At 52.6% G+C, this 16442-nt stretch overlaps 1 protein-coding gene across 1 annotated transcript; it reads left to right on the forward strand.

Annotated features, from left to right (window-relative positions):
* Window positions 1–5866: 5866 nt before the first annotated feature.
* Window positions 5867–16346, forward strand: AMPD1 (adenosine monophosphate deaminase 1). The gene is made up of 15 exons (XM_082296362.1): window positions 5867–6003; window positions 8818–8992; window positions 9498–9663; window positions 11059–11221; window positions 11421–11640; window positions 11992–12121; window positions 12409–12603; window positions 12812–12943; window positions 13025–13188; window positions 13310–13436; window positions 13852–14015; window positions 14347–14467; window positions 14915–15088; window positions 15503–15613; window positions 16050–16346. The coding sequence occupies exons 1-15, from the start codon at window positions 5982–5984 to the stop codon at window positions 16203–16205; spliced, it is 2220 nt and encodes a 739-aa protein (XP_082152488.1). The 5' UTR covers window positions 5867–5981; the 3' UTR covers window positions 16206–16346.
* Window positions 16347–16442: the final 96 nt, after the last annotated feature.

The raw sequence follows: 16442 nt of genomic DNA on the forward strand, positions 1-16442 counted from the left end.
AGTTTCCTTGTCAGGGAAGGAGTGTGGGGGGCTGGGGTGACTCTGTCAGGGGTGCAGAAAGTGGCTGTCCCTGGATCCCTGGAAGTGTCCAAGGCCAGGCTGGACGGGGCTTGGAGCAGCCTGGGACAGTGGAAGGTGTCCCTGCCCATGGCAGAGGTGGAATGAGATGAGCTTTAAGGTCCTTTCCAACCCAAACCATTCTGGGATTCTGTGCTGGAGGGGAGAAGGCTGAGAGCTGCCACAGACACCTGAGCCAGCTTCTGATTGCAGCATCCCTGCAAAATGAGGAAGGAAAGGAGTTCAGTGATGGCTTCAGAGAAGGTGTGGGACAGACTGATGGGAATTCTGGGCTCTGACAGCCTCCAGCTGAGGGAATTGTGAGCTGAGCGAGTTCTTCCCAGAACAAAACATCCTCCCCTCATCACTTGGGCTGCCCAGGTGTGGTCACTGCTGCGAAACCTCCAGTGCTCCTTGGAACGCCCCGTCCTTTCCTGGTCCTTGTGCTGCTGGAATTGGGTTCTGCTCCGTGTGCTCAGGCAGGAGAGCAGAATTCCCAGCTCCTCTGATGGAGGAGGAAGGAGCCTTCAGCCAACAGAGGGAGCGTTCGGGCAGTGCCAGACCAGCAGAGCAGGGGAATTGCAGGAGGCTCAGTTTCAGTTTGTTGGTGTCAGTCACACATCTTCATTTGGAGTGCTCAATTTCAAGTGGACATTAGAAATCAGTAAACAGAGAGAGAAGAATGTTTTCCTTTTAATCTTGCTTTCTTCACTACTTACATCCTTCATTCTCTTCTGGGAATTAAGAGGCTCAGTCTGCATCACATTTTCTTTATCTGTGATAATCCTTATAAATACTTTTCTCAATTTATTTTAACTTTGACTGACGTGACACTGATAAGAATTAAACCCACAAAAATTTTAACATAAAATAGTATTTTCCAGCACCATACACACAGTGGTGGGCAGAATTGTGGGGACCATTGGCTGTGGCTTGGATTCAGTTTGTTTGATGTTGCCCAGAGAAGCTGTGGCTGCCCCATCCCTGGAAGTGTCCAAGGCCAGGTTGGAGCACCCTGAGGTAGTGGGAGGTGTCCCTGCCCATGGCAGGGGTGGCACTGGATGAGCTTTAAGGCCCCTTCCCACCCAAACCGTCCCATGACTGATCTCATGCTGCAGGTTAAACGTGACAGAGCTGCCACCACTGCACAGCCAGGGCTGAGAAAGCTTTGTCAGGGAGAGTTTTCTGTGAAAGCCTTCCCTGTGGCAGGAGATGAGTGGCTGCTCCTGAAGAGATGTGTGACACATGGGTGCCCAGTTAATAAAAACACCCCTGGAAAATGACAAAAAGCTTTTGGGATGCACATCTGGTCACGTGGAGCAATGTGGAGTTTGTAAGGATGTTGAACGGTGACATTCTGTCATCCAGGTCTGTGGATGGGGTTTAATTTCTTGGGAAATGCAAGAGTTTGTTTCCTGGCAAGCAGGGTTGCTCAGAGCACAGCTGCCTGTGGCCATGGGAAGCCTCTGGCATTTGATGTTTGAAGGCTGTGTGGTCAGTCTGGAGAATTATTTGGATTCAGGTTCATTACAGCAATGCTCCACACTGCCCAGCATGCTCTGGGTGTCATTACAATGTACCAGCTGTAGCTCCAAAAGCTGGGAATTCTCAGAAACGTGTGGGAACTGACTGGAAAATGCATCTGCTTTCTCTTTGCTGTTCTCTTTCTCTTGGGCTCTATAGAACCTGAAAAGGGAAAAAGCCCTGGTGAGGATGGGTCTGTATTTATGCCATCTTTGGAACCTTTAGAGGGGTTTTTAGGATTTTTCCAGTTTTTAGGATGCTGCAGAGCTGATCTGCACGGGTGATACTCCCATCTCCATCAGTGTAGTTCCAAATCCAGCAAAAAATCAGGGTGTTGTACTAGTCAGGAGTGTGAACTGAATGGCTGTAATTTGTTTCAAGCTGTCTCACAGGGAGCTCTGGGTTTGGTGGCAACCAAGAACTGGAAGGACAAAACCCTGTGAACTTTTGGGAAAATGACTTAGAAGATAAGCACAGAAGGTTTTGCACAAGACAGGTCCCTGGAAAAGGTGTTTTAGTAGATTTGGTCCAAATATTGTTATTTAGAACAGCACAACTCTGCACTGGTGCCAAGCTGATTTCACTGTCCTGACTGGGCAGAACAGACATAAACAACTTTTGTGGTAAAATATTAAAAAAGGGTAAAGCTCTTGTTCAGAACTTCCAAGTGCCAATGACTGTGATAAATGTTGCTGTTGCTGTGGCTGAGCACAGCTCTCCAAGGAGCCAGTGGAACTCTGTGGTTGATTCTCTTTGTGTCCCCCCTCCGTGGTCTTGTTCAACTGCTCTGATCCTGTCCTTGTCCTTGGTAGGACTTTGGATTTAAACCAGGATGTTTAAGCTGCCGTAATTTTTAGTGCAGCTCAGACTTAGAATTGGATTTCAAGCAGCCTCAGGCCTGTGGGGGAAGAAGAGCAGTGGGAGTTTGAATCCCATTCTGAGCTGTCTGTGCTCCTCAAAAACCCCAAACCTTGAGTCTGCCTGTGTGTAACCCCCAGGATGGTTGGGAAATGTTGGGATCTGGACTTTTAACCCAAGGGCTAATTTGTTGTTACTTTGTTTAATTATTTGCTTTCAATAATGCATCTCTTTTGGTTTGAAGTAAATTATTTTGCTTCTTAAATAACTTTTTTAAAGAATAAACTTTGAATTCTTTGGTTGTTTTCTTTGGGTTCTGGGCATGGTATCCACGAGTGGGTTACAGAAAGTTTATCACAGTGCTCTCTCTTTGTGGGGTGGGATTTACACCAGTTGCCACTTCTGTCATGGGGCATGGTCAGCTCTGTCACAGATGTGCCCTAGAGCATCAATGAGCAGTGAGAGTAGCCTTGAGACCTGCCACAGGCTTGGTCCTGAGTCCAGTTAATGACTTCACCAACCTGTGCATCTTGCTACTGCTGAATGTCTGTTTGCAGTGGGGTCTCTCATGCTCACTTATATTAAACAATGGAGAGGGAAGCTCCTTTGCTTGATATTCTGGTGGCAAAAACAGCTATTAAGTTACTGCTGTGCCCAAATCATGCTCTGTTAGGCTTTTAAATTGCTTGATTCAGTCTTCTAAAATACTTCCCTGTTGGCTTTCCTCCTGCAAGAAGGCAAATTGTGTCAGACCACACAGTAAGTAAATGTGCTTCAAGTGTATTTCTCCTCAGACGTTGTGTCAGGTAACTGAAACCTGGAGTCCAACCTGGGTTTTGTGCCAGGAATTTAAAAACAGACCCCCAGGAACAGGGGCATGCAGCTCCTGCCACTGTAGCTCCAGCAGTCACTGCCTATTCCCAGAGGATTCACACCCTGAGCTCGGGTGGGTGCTAAAAACCCAAGGGTTTCTTGGCTTGCTGGGAAAGTTTCCCTGCGATGTCTTTGTTCCCTGCAACAACCTCCCTTGTTCCTACAAACAAGCTCCCTCCTGAGGAACTGATTTTGGTTGTGCCCTGGAACAGAGGCTGATTTCAGCAGCCCTGGGGGGATCTGTGCAGGGGATGACTGAGAGCAACCTGGGGAGAGAAGAATTTGCTGAGAGTTTCCCCAGTGCTGGGTGAGTTGATCAAAGGCCCAGCACAGCCAGGAGTGCCCTGGGGAGATCCATGTTGTCCCCTCTCTGTTCATATTCCTCCTCTTGAGGATTTAAACCATTTTCTAGAAAATCTTGCCCCATGGCCTCTGTTTGGGCAGCTGCCCCTGTGCTGTGGATGCAAGGCCAGGCAAGCTGCAGAAGATCCTGCACAATAACCCAAGCTGCCAAATTCCTGACAGGTCCAACCATTTTCCCTTGGCTGGACCTGGGTGGAACGAGGGCAGCTCAGAGGTGAAAGTGTGGGGTTTAGAGCCACTCCAAAGCCTCTGGGTGTGAATCATTCACTTCCCAGCTGAAAAAGAGGGGGAAGACAGGTTGGTTGTGTCAGTCCTTGAGTTTGCACAGGCCCTGGATCTAACTTTAGCACAGCGTGCCCAGGCTTTACTCAGATTTCCACCATGAACCCACTCAAGCTGACCCTGTGATTAAAAGGGCTGAGGGATCAAGAGGTGATCAAGATTCTTCTCTTGAGGAAGATGACCCCTGTATCTTAAAGGTTATTTTTGGTTTCAGATATGAATCCCAAGATATTGATGTATCCAGGAAGGTTAAGGGCGGATTTAGTCCTTGTGGGACAGCAAACAAGCAGGAGCCAGTTTTTATGGACCTTGAATGAAACAGTTAAACAATAATGTGGTGTGGGAACTCAAACTCGGGGATGGGTGAGAAGAAGAATTCAGAACCTGAAGAATTTATCAGCATGAGAGGGAGACCAAAGCTGTACCAGCATCCCTGGTGCTTCTCCTCTGCAGGGTGGAGGGAAGGAAATTTATATTCTTGGGGAATAACAGGGAAGTGGGGGTAAAATTCCCTAAATTCTGGAGAATTTCTCAATTGTCACCCAGCATGTTCTGAAGTTGTGCCCATCAAATAGTGGGCACATCTCTTCCAGAGAGTTGCTGGATGCTCTGGAAATTATCTCAGCTGGAGATGCTGTGCCAGGTCTCAGCTCACCTTACTTCACTGGCTGTGCCACAGGATTCCCTATGGACAAAATCCATGGCTTGTTATTTCCAGCTCTGTATTTTATGCAGGTGGCTCTCTCACCTATTCCAGTCTTTTTCTTGGACAAGACTTTTCCATAGCTCTTCCTGCAAAATGTGGCACAGGAGCCCCTTGGATGCACATGTAATTCCGAATAATGTCTGTTCCAGGTGGTTCTTCTGTTCCCTTCAATGCTATGACCAAAGCCACCCTCTAAAGCAGAGCCAGACTGTGCCCAAATGCTTTGTCCTGTTCCAGGGCAGTTTTTCAATTGCCATCAAGAATCGAAGCACAAACAAACAGAGAAAGGCTCTGTTTCACATCAAAATTATTTTATCCTCCTGTCCTCTTCAGCTCCACCACTTCCCACCAGGAATCTGAATAAGAAGCTCAGAGTTATCCTGGCAACACGCAGGACACAACAAATTCTGGCCTTTTTCTTCACACAGGAGGTGTTTTCCAGCTGCAGGTGAGATCTGAAGAAGGTTTGAGGACACCCTAAAGGAGTGTACAGCCCTCAAAGCCAATATGCTGGAAACAACCTGCTTAAAATGAAGCCAGGAGGTGCCTCCCAACCTGAGAGCTGCTCTGCCAGACCCAAGCCACGTGTGCAGCTGAAGGCAGGAGCTCCCTGACCCACCCTGGGCTGGACTGAGATCTGGTCTCTGTCAGATACACCTTGGTTATGGCTCACCACATACAGAACTGATTATCATAGCAACATTATGACACAAAACTTGATAAAGGCAGTTCCTGAAAAGCTCAGGAACAAACCGTGACTCCCTACACCTTCCTTTAATTTGTTGGATTCATCTGGGAAGAAGTGAGCTCTGTTGGTAAAATCCAGGCTTTCAAACAGACCCCTCCCTCAGGAAAAATCCCTGAACAGCTCAGGTGAGAGCATATGGTTTGTACCTATCCACAGCCCCTGCTCTGATTGGGGATTTTCGTTAAACCTTTGGTTCAGCACAGAAGGCATCAGGTTTAGTCTCTCTTAAAAGACTGACTTCCACAGACCACACCAGAAAGGTGCAGCTGCCCAGGAAAGCAGAAATCTGGCCAGACACCAGGAGACACTCCACAAAGTGTAAAATGCAAGCCTGACTTAAAGAAAAAGATTAATTAAATTTGAGCTCTGCTTTCACCTGCTTCAGTGCAAGTGGTTGTGGCTGCACTTTAAATAGTCCCACAGTTGATCTCCAGTCTCCTTTTAGAGTGGGAGAGTCTGATTACAGGGAAGGGAAAGCAGTAAAATTAGTGTTGGGCTGCCAGGCAGTCACTTGGCCCCTCGTGCTCGGGGACACTGGGGTGTTATTGAGGCTCTGCAAACGCTGCTACGATGTCCCGGGTGAGAATTCCAGGTAGGTCTGAAAGCCAAGTGTGAGCCAAGGAGCCACAGGGCAGGTTCCTCCCACAGCCTCGGAGATTTGGATGTTTGGTGTCCAGGGGACCCCACTGGGGCCTTTGGGCATTCTTCTTCCTGCTTGGAGATGTTTTTGGATAGTGCAGCAAAGAAATTGTGTTATTGTTTAAATCTTTCTATGCTTGTACTGAAGGAAAATATTGTTTCTCCTGCAGTGTAATGTGTCCTGTAATGACACCATTAAATCCCTGTGGAAAGGGTCAGAGGGACTTCAGGAATCTCTGGTCAACCTGGTGAAGCTCAGAAGATGTGGGGAGCTGCAACCCCAAGGGGATGGGAGCAGGAGCAGGGCCAGCCAGGCTCTGCAGGACAGTGCAGAGGGACATGTGACAGGTGACTGCAGAGCCCTGAGTGATAACAGCACCAAACAGCCCTGATAGGAGCATGTTTGGAATTGCAGGGCTATGGTGTAAGAGACACTGCCCTAGCACATGAAGTTGGTGTTAAAGCCTGGCCCTGCACCGTCAGTGGGAGGTTGTGAACCTTCCTGAGTGTAATGTTCGTCCACTAGAGATGAAAGGTCAAACTAAGCATTTCTGGGATGATTAGCTGGCAAATGAATACATGGAGTCAGAATTGTGGAGTGTGTGTCCCGCAGGCTGGGCTTTGGGAAGTCAGCAGCTGGTGAGATGTGATGCCAGAGCTCCAGCCTGAGCTGCTGGCTCAGATGGAAAAGGCAGGGGCTGCACCCTCAGATGGTGCTGCCACCCTGTCTGACCAGCAGTGAGGAGCTGTGGGAGTGCAGAGTCTCAGCTGTGTGATCCTGTTAGGGAATAAGGGGAGATGTGACCACAGGGGGATGGAACTCGGCATCTCTGAAATGACCATCCATCCTGAGGGCCACAAAGGAGAGAGTCAAGGGCAAAAAATAGCCAAGCCTGGTGCTCAGAGTCACTGAAATATCTGCTTGCTTGGTCAGCAGGAGAAGGCTCTGCTGCCCTTCCTGTGTTCCTGCTGCATCCCTGCAGGTGCAGGGAGAGACCTTCCAGGCCAGCTCAGTTGCAGCACAGGACTGGTGTCAGTCTCTGGTGGTGTGGAGTGAGGTGATCTGGGTTCTAGAAAATGCTCCCCCTTGGGCTCTGCAGGGAAAGCAGAGACTGTGTCAGGCAGAAGCTGTGCCAGAGCCTTGGGTGGGATGTAACTGCAGTGGGGTTTGGTTCCACGCTGAGGCACCACCGAGGCTCCGTTGTGGGACAGGCAACACAGAACTTCCATCTTGGCATTCCTCAAAGTGACAACTTCTTCTCTGCCTTTCTTATTTTTCTTTCAGTACCTAAAGGGGCTACAAGAAGGCTGGAGGGACTTCTCACAAGGGCAGGGAATGACAGACAAGGGGGAATGGTTTTAAGCCAAAGGAGGGTGGGATATTGGGAAGAAATTCCTCCCTGTGAGGGTGGGAAGGCCCTGGCACAGGGTGCCCAGAGAAGCTGTGGCTGCCCCATCCCTGGAAGTGTCCCAGGCCAGGTTGGATGGGGCTTGGAGCAGCCTGGGATAATGGAAGGTGTCCCTGCCCATCAGATGAGCTTTAAGGTCCCTTCCAACCCAAACCATTCTGGGATTCTATGATTCTTTTATAAGTGGAAGGCATGGAAGGCTTTGGCTAAACTTGTACTTTGCTAATCCCTTTTTAATGACTGATGAGATGATAAGGCAAAAAGGCTCCAACTTTGAGGGGCTGATCACAACAGCTTTTATTTTTTCTCTGTTTTGTCTCAAACAGCAGAACATAAAGGTGAGTATTGCTGGGTTTCTCTATGCTCTGCTGTGTTACTGCCTGGACATGATCACTGGAACCAAGCAGCGGTTACGTGATCATGGTGATCCTTCAGCAGCTGGAGAAATGCTATTTCCTGGCAGTGCCAGCTCTGCCCCTCAGTGTTACACAGAATGCTCCCACCATTTGGTCCTTTGATACAGCACCAAAATATGCAATTTGTTAAATACCCTCCTGGCATCCTGAGTGCTGTGAGAACCCTCTGTCCGTTCTGCTTTGGTCCTCACCTGTGACCATGTCCTGTGTGACACTCGATGGTGAGGTCCAACCTTGGGCACTGATCCTCGCCCTGCTTCGTGTTGAGCTACCAAAACCTGCTGCCAGTGCCCCTGTGCTGCCATGCAAATATCTGCTTCTGGGAGACGCTGCCAGCAGAACCCTTGGTTCTTGTTTTATGGTGTTTTGTTGGCAGTGGAAGGGTTTTTAACCTTCCTTGTCCTCCTCCATAAAGCTCCAGCCAGCCCTGTGTCAATGGTGACTTTGGCACCTTTGCAGCACGATGCACGTGGTGGGCTGGGGAGTGCCCAGCTCCCTGCACTGGGTTGGTGGGAGCTGAGTGCTCGGGCTGCCAGCTCTGCCCCCTCCATCCACACCTCTGTCTTCCCCCTGACTGCTGCAGCAAGTGGATTTCAGGCTCCCTGGAGCTGTAAGGGCTCTGCCAATTTTCCCCTCTTCCCCCCCAGTGCATGCTCCCATAACTGCCCTTCCCAAGGATCTGCTACTCTCTGGGCCTTTGGGCAGCACTCTTGGGCTGTATTTACTATTCCTGCTGTACTGGGGATATCAAGGGATGTCTCCAGCCCACCAGGTGTGGCCTGGCCTTGCTGGAAATTTGGGAGGTGGCTCACAGTCTTCTCTGGGGTGTGGGGGCCATGAGGAAGTGGCAGCTGAGCACGGAGCTGCCTGCAAGGGGCACCTGCCTGTTCCAGTGGCTGGGAATCACCTCCCTGTGGGACACTGAACTCCTGCTCCTTGCAGAGATGGACGAGTCCATGCGCTCCTTCGCCGAGAAGGTCTTTGCCTCTGAGGTGAAGGATGAGGAGGTCAGGGGAGAAATCTCTCATTTTGATGTGGAAGATATCTGCCCCATCTCCCGCCAGGAAATGACACTGCACATGATGCTCCAGGAGACCAGTGCCATGGTGGAAAAGCGGTGAGTTCCCGGGAGCCTGGGCAAGGAGAGGAGCACAGCCTGCAGCCCCTGGCCAGAGCAAACAGGGGGGATGTAAATCAAGGCCCTTGGGCCCAGCTCACCACACCTATGGAATAAATCCTTGATAATCCCAGGGCATCTGTCAGGTACTCCAGGATTTCCTCTCCAATTGTTCCCACTGTTGGACAGAAAGAAACCCTTGGCCTGTTCCCTGGGTGTCAGCACAGCAATGGCCACAGAGCTGTTGGGGAGGGAGACTTGGGGACTCTGGAAAGATGCAACTTCCAAAGCCTGTGGCTATTTTGTGTGCTGTGGGCTGTGCTTCTGGCAGCATCCGTTTAAGGTGCTCAGAAATCACTGGTGGGCTGATTCATGTTGTGCTCAGAAATCACCAGTGAGCTGATTCGTGTTGTGCACAGGTAGAACATGGCTGTGGGAAGTCCCTGGCCCTGGACCTGTGTGTGACCACGGAATGGGGCTGTTTGCCTGAGCCTTTCCTCCGTAGCAGGAAGAAGCTGATCCACCAGAAGACGATTGCGCTGGCAGTGTCCGTGGCTCCCAGGTCTGTGCCCAGCCAGGCTGCCACTGATGAGGCCAACTCCACCTGCCCCCAGTACCAGACTGTGCCCGACTTCCAGCGGGTGCAGATCACTGGGGATTATGCCTCTGGGGTAGGTACTTCCATGGCTGCTCCCTTCCCATGCTGGTTGCCCCCTCTGGTCCCTGCCCGTCCCTCAGCAGTGCCCAGTGACACAGGAGTCTGTACCAGCTGCAATGGGGAGGGTGTCTCCCAGCTCAGTCTGTGCCTCACAAGCATCTGGGGGTTCCCTGCTGCATCCCTGGAGGATCCAGAGCTGAATTCCTTAGCAGCAGCTGTGTGGTGCTGCATGTTTCCCATGGGATTCTCCAGGGCGGGCCTGGCAGGGCGGGCTGTGCTCACTCTGTCACATCCTCTCTGTTTGCTCACAGCTCTGTCTGCCTGAGGTCTGTGCACATCCAAGCATCCCAGAATGGCTGAGGGAGGTCACCAAGCCCCTGGCACAGGCAGGGTCACCCAGAGCCATTTGACCAGGACTGTTATCACATCCTATGCTAACCCTGCCTCCCCCTCCTCCTCAGCCTCCTATTACATTTGTGCTGCTTCTAAGAACCTGCTGGAGGGTTGCTCAGCCTGGAGCTGCATAGCAGAGGGGATCTGGAAATCCCTCCCTGCTCAGGCACTCAGCATGTTCCTCCTGCCATGACTGTCCTAGCTGGGAGTGCTCCACTCCAGCCTCTTCCGACTGCCCAAAACACTTGTTTGTGCAGTAAATCAAAAATCCTTGACACACTGTGTCAGTGTATGTTGTTGTTCCTACTTCAGTTTCAGCCTGGGCTCCAAAAATAGCTTTAATGTTTTGCCCAGGCCTGGCTTCCATTTCAGGGCCAATTACTGATTGCAGTGAGGAATGTAAGAGGGGGTGACATTAGAATTCACTGGTTCTGGCACCAGGAACTTTCCTTTGCCATGCCTGGGTCTCTGCCTATCATCCCTTCCTTGCCCTGCTCAGGCAGAGCAGTGGGACATTGATATGGTATGATTTATGATATGACAAGATAGATATGATATTATGAGATAGATATGATATGATATGATCATATGATTGATATGATATGACAAGAAAGTTGGAGAGGGACTTTTTACAAGAGCATGTAGTGACAGGTCAAGGGGAATGGCTTCCCACTGCCAGAGGGCAGGGTTAGATGGGATATTGGGAAGGACTTGTTCCCTGTGAGGGTGGGGAGGCCCTGACACAGGGTGCCCAGAGAAGCTGTGGCTGCCCCATCCCTGGAAGTGTCCCAGGCCAGGATGGACAGGGCTGGGAGCAGCCTGGGATAATGCAAAGTGTCCCTGCCCATGGCAAAGGCTGGAACAAGATGGTATTTAGGATCCATTCCAGCCCAAACCATTTTTTGACATTTACCTTGCTGTGACCAAAATCTCCCTCCACCTGGGTGCACCAGGGTGTCTCTTGGACACCCGTGTTCCAGCTGTGTGGCTGCCTTCAGCAACAACTCTCTCGCAGGTGACAGTGGAAGATTTTGAAGTGGTGTGCCGAGGTCTGTACCGGGCGCTGTGCATCCGGGAGAAGCACATGCAGCAGTCGGTGCAGAGGTTCCCCAAGACGCCCTCGCAGTACCTGCGTGCCATCGAGGGCGAGCCCTGGAAACCCAGTGACAACGGCCCAGGTACCTCCAGGCACCCCAGGGCCTTCTTCTGGCTTCAGTATGGGGCAGGGCTCAGGAAAGGGCTGTGGAAGGCACTTGCCCAGGCCTCCTCCTAGGTGTCACAGTGGTGGGGTGCCCCTCCTGCTGTGTGCGGTGGGGGAGCAAGGCAGGCCTGGGAGGTTTGGGCTGGCAGCCTTATAGAATTCTCCTTTTGGTGCAGTGTTCACCCCGCCAGTGAAGGATGGACAGGATCCCTTCGACACTGGGAATCTCCCCGAGGACCTGGGATACCATGTCCAGATGAAGGATGGGATAGTTTATGTCTATGCAGACAAGGCAGCAGCTGAGAGAAATGAGCCAAAGGACCTGCCCTACCCCAGCCTCGAGCACTTCATGGATGACATGAACTTCCTCTTGGTCCTGATTGCACAGGGGCCTGTGTAAGTGCACAACCCACCAGGTCCTGCCTCAGTGGGCAGAGGGAGGTCAGGGCAGCCCCCTCCCCGTCCTGGGAAGAGGGAGGAACCTGCTGATGACACACCTGGCTGCCCAAGTGTCCTTGGCCCTTGTCAGCCCTCTTGACTTGTGTCTTAAGCAAAGCAGCACTCAGGGATTGGAGACAGGACCTGCAGGTAAGCTCCCAGCTGGCCAGAGCTCTGTAATAGAGCCAGGGGAGGCACCTTAGGGAAGCAGGGCTGGGCAGCATAAGCTCCTCCACCCCAGGCAGAATCTGTGTCCCTGTGCCACGGGGTAAGGAGCCCAGTGATTGTTCCGCCCTTTGCTCTCACCAGGAAGACCTACGCTCACCGGCGCCTCAAGTTCCTCTCATCCAAGTTCCAAGTGCACGAAATGCTCAATGAGATGGAGGAGATGAAGGAGCTGAAGAACAACCCCCACCGGGACTTCTACAACTGCAGAAAGGTAAAGGGCAAGGCTTAGAGCCCCAGGGACCCTGGAGAGGAGCTGTCACAGTGCCTGTCCCTCCCTGGGAACTGGATGTTGGAGTCCCTGTCTGTAGCAGCAGCATTGCTCCTGTGAATGGGAATGTGCTCCCTGTGATGCTCTTGGCAAAGTTGTGCCCTCTGGTTGTGTTCACCTCCTGAGCTGAGCCCTGCTCCCCACACAACATGCTCACCTGAGGGGTCTGTTTACCTCCCTGGGATGGTACCCCAGCATCCCAACTTGAAGCTGTCCCTCTGTTGTCCCAGGTGGACACACACATCCATGCTGCAGCCTGCATGAACCAGAAGCACCTTCTGCGTTTCATCAAGAAATCCTACCATGTGGATGCCAACCGCGTGGTCTACAATGCCAAGGGCAAACAGCTCACCCTGAAACAGCTTTTCCAGCAGCTCAACCTGCACCCCTACGACCTGACAGTGGATTCCCTGGATGTTCATGCTGTAAGTGGTCAGACATTTACTGTAAGATCACTCTTGGGCCACTCTCGCCCCCCACAGCTTTTCCCTGTGCACCCACACATGTTGTGTGCATTAACATTTGTGTCAGCGTACGGCAGCTCCTGGCTTTCCCATTTTGGGTGGTTTGGCTCAGTCCCTGCTCCCTGCCAACCTGTGAGGGCAGTATTTGAGCCTGATCTCCCTGCTCCAGGGCCGGCAGACATTCCAGCGCTTTGACAAGTTCAATGACAAGTACAACCCCGTGGGGGCCAGCGAGCTGCGGGACCTCTATCTGAAGACAGAGAACGCCATCAACGGCGAGTATTTTGCTACCATCATCAAGGTATGGACAGAGGGGAGGAGAACAGGGTGAAGCTGTGGTGCTGCTGTGGCTTCCCTTGCCATGGTGTGCTCTGGTTTGCAGGAGGTTGGCTCTGACCTGGAGGATGCCAAGTACCAGCACACGGAGCCCCGGCTCTCGATCTACGGGCGGTCGCCTGAGGAGTGGGCCAACCTGGCCAAGTGGTTCAACACCCACCGGGTCTATTCCCCCAACATGAAGTGGATGATCCAAGTCCCCAGGATTTAGTACGTGCTGTGGGGCTGAGGGAGCACTGTGCCTTACAGATCCCTCATCCCTGAAAGGGTTTGGGGACAGTGGGCCATGTTGTCCCTCTGGTTACCAACTAATCCCTGTTTCTGTCCACAGTGATGTGTTCAGGTCTAAGAATTTCCTCCCGCACTTTGGGAAAATGCTGGAAAACATATTTGTTCCTGTGTTTGAGGCAACTGTCAATCCCCAAGCCCACAAAGAGCTGAGTGTCTTTCTACGCCACGTGAGTGTCACCTGCTGACGTTGTCAGGTGTGGGGAGAACTCACATTCCTGTTTGTGCACAAGAAATGGGGTATTGGCCCTGACATGGAAAATGGCATCAGTTGGCTCGTGGTCCTTCTGCCTTATTCTGGGAAGGCCAGAAGTGCAGGGAGGGGTCAGACTCCCTGGGCTGGCTGCTGTGGTGCTGAGAATCGCTGCCCACTCACCTCCTGGAGAGGTGTGAGCTTTATTCCCAGTCCTGGACAGTGCTTGGGGGGTTGTGAGGAGTGAGGTCTGCAGCCTTACCCAACCCTGCCCTCGGGGAGCACAGGGGTACAGCTGGGCTCTGGTGAGCTGTGGTGGGGCCGAGTGAACCCACCTGGGCATGATGAGGTGCAGAGTGTGAGTTGCACTTTTTTGTTCCCTTGCCAAGCAGATCACGGGCTTTGACAGCGTGGATGATGAATCCAAGCACAGTGGACACATGTTCAGCACTAAAAGCCCAAAGCCAGAGGAGTGGACTTCTCAGAAGAACCCATCCTATACCTACTACATCTATTACATGTATGCCAACATCCTGGTGCTGAACAACCTGCGCAGGTGAGGCCTGGGATCTGCCAAGGGGCTGCCTCGGTTCTTTGACTGATGGTGTGGAAGAAGTGGGGCTCTCCTCGCTCTGTATTTGGAGCATCATGTCCCAGAGCAATCCAAATACCCCTCAGTAGGAAATGTGATGGACTGGGGGGAAAGCTTAGGGACTGCAGAGACGCATCTATTGCATGCACAGAGGAGAAATGAGAACGAGCAACATGCTCCTAAGTCAAGGTGGATTCTTGGGGACTCATGGTAGGGACAGAGCTGGGCCTGAAGTCGGGTCCAGCCACCCAACCCTGCCGTTTGCCTGCTCTGAGTGCTCCTTCCCTGTGCCCAGGCAGCGTGGGATGAACACGTTCCTGTTCCGCCCGCACTGCGGCGAGGCCGGGGCCATCACACACTTGCTGGCAGCCTTCATGACAGCAGATAACATCTCCCACGGGCTCAACCTCAAGAAGGTATGAGGAGCAGGCTGCCAGGAGCAGCCCAAGCACGGCAGAGCAGGAGAAGTGCTCACAGCTGCCTCCATGTAGCTGGCAGTTACCTGTGCCTCTGCTTCACGCTGACACATCCTGGCTTCAGGCAGATGTCAAATGGTTCTCTGGGTTTCTCCAGGCATGTTTGGGGGTGCGGCTGAGAAATGTATTAGATTTTGGGGGGGGTTAGCCTCACAGACCCATCATAGAATATCTTTGTTATCACTGGAGCCAGCTGAGTTCTGGTATCAAACAGCTCCTTGGCCTCTTGTGTTCCTTGGCCTGAAGGATTGATTGCTGGCTTGCCCATCTCTTTCCTTGCACACAATTCCCTGGCTGAGGGCTGGCCTGATCTGAGGAGTGACCTTGGAAGAGGCGGAAGGTGCAGCAACTTTATCCCTAATGTGGTACCTCTGCTCATCTTTGCAGAGCCCGGTGCTGCAGTATCTGTACTTCCTCGCCCAAATTCCCATTGCCATGTCCCCACTCAGCAACAACAGCCTCTTCCTGGAATACGCCAAGAATCCCTTGCTTGACTTCCACCAGAAAGGGCTGATGGTGTCCCTTTCTACAGATGACCCCATGCAGTTTCACTACACCAAGGTACAGTGTGAGCTGAGCACTGGGGCTGGGACTGTGGGGCTGGGACTGTGTGGGCCCCAGTTTTTTTTGGAAGTCAGTGGCACTTGCAGAGGGTGCAGCATATGCTGAGCCATCTCCCCCTCCACCAGCAGAGGTTCAGGTGGGATATTAGGAAAAAATTCTTCACTGAAGCAGGGGTCAAGCATCAGAACAGGCTGTCCAGGGCAGTGGTGCCTGGAAGTTTTCAAAATATGAGAACACGTGGCACTTTGTGATATGGTTTAGTGGGCATGGGAGTGTTGATTGAAGGTTGGACTTGATCTTGGAGAACTTTTCCAACTCCAATGATTCAGTGGTTCTGTGAGGTCTGGGACAGCTGCTGCAGAGCATGGGCTGTGCTGGCAGAGGCTGCTGACCCCTAACCCTGTGCTGCAGGAGCCCCTCATGGAGGAGTATGCCATCGCCGCCCAGGTGTTCAAGCTCAGCACCTGTGACATGTGTGAGATCGCCAGGAACAGCGTCCTGCAGTGCGGCCTGTCCCACGAGGTGGGTGTCCTGTCCCACGAGGGGTGTCCTGCAGTGTGTCCTGTCCCACAAGCTGGGTGTTCTGCAGTGTCTCATAGCCCATGAGGTGTGTCCTGTCCCATGAAGTGGCGTCCTGCAGTATGTCCTGTCCCATGAGGTGTGTCCTGTGCCGCAACCTGGGTGTCCTGTCCCACGAGGTGTGTGTCCTGCAGTGTGTCCTGTCCCATGAGGTGTGTCCTGTGCCGCAACATGGGTGTCCTGTCCCATGAAGATGGTGTCCTGTCCCACGAGGTGTGTGTCCTGGAGTGTGTCCTGTCCCACGATTTCTGTTTCCTTCTGGGGTGGTCCTGCTCACGGCCTGACAACGGCGACCAGTTCCGCCCATGGGCTTAGGGCTTCCCTCTGGCGCTGCCAGCGGGGGTTCTGAGGTCGGTACCGCTGTCTTTGCCTCTGGCAGGAGAAAGTGAAGTTTCTGGGTGAAAACTACCGGGAAGACGGGCCCGAAGGCAACGACATCCGGAAGACGAACGTGGCCCAGATCCGCGTGGCCTATCGCTACGAGACCTGGTGCTACGAGCTCAACCTCATCGCCGAGGGGCTGAAGAACGAATAGGCGGGGGCCGGACTGCGGGGTCGAGGCAGCGCCGTGGCCGCGCCGGACTCTGAAGGCGCCGGGGCAGCGCAGTAAAACCCCGTCTGTGAAGCGGCTCCGAGCGGCCTGAAGGGAAGGGGGCGGGACCGTCGCCTGAGTGACAGCCGTGCCAACCAATGGGCGGTGGCGGTGCCACCCTGGGGCGGGATGAGGGCGGGATCTCGGGCTGAGTGACGGCCATAACAGCCAATGGGCGAC

The sequence above is a fragment of the Coloeus monedula genome (assembly GCF_965178545.1).
Source record: "Coloeus monedula genome assembly, chromosome: 23".
Taxonomy (NCBI): domain Eukaryota; kingdom Metazoa; phylum Chordata; class Aves; order Passeriformes; family Corvidae; genus Coloeus; species Coloeus monedula.

Coding starts and splice junctions, on each gene's coding strand:
- AMPD1 (XM_082296362.1), top strand. CDS start 5,982: ATGTCCCGGGTGAGAATTCCAG. Junction 11,222..11,420: donor ACCCAGTGACAACGGCCCAG/GTACCTCCAGGC, acceptor CTTTTGGTGCAG/TGTTCACCCCGCCAGTGAAG. Junction 15,614..16,049: donor AGTGCGGCCTGTCCCACGAG/GTGGGTGTCCTG, acceptor TGCCTCTGGCAG/GAGAAAGTGAAGTTTCTGGG.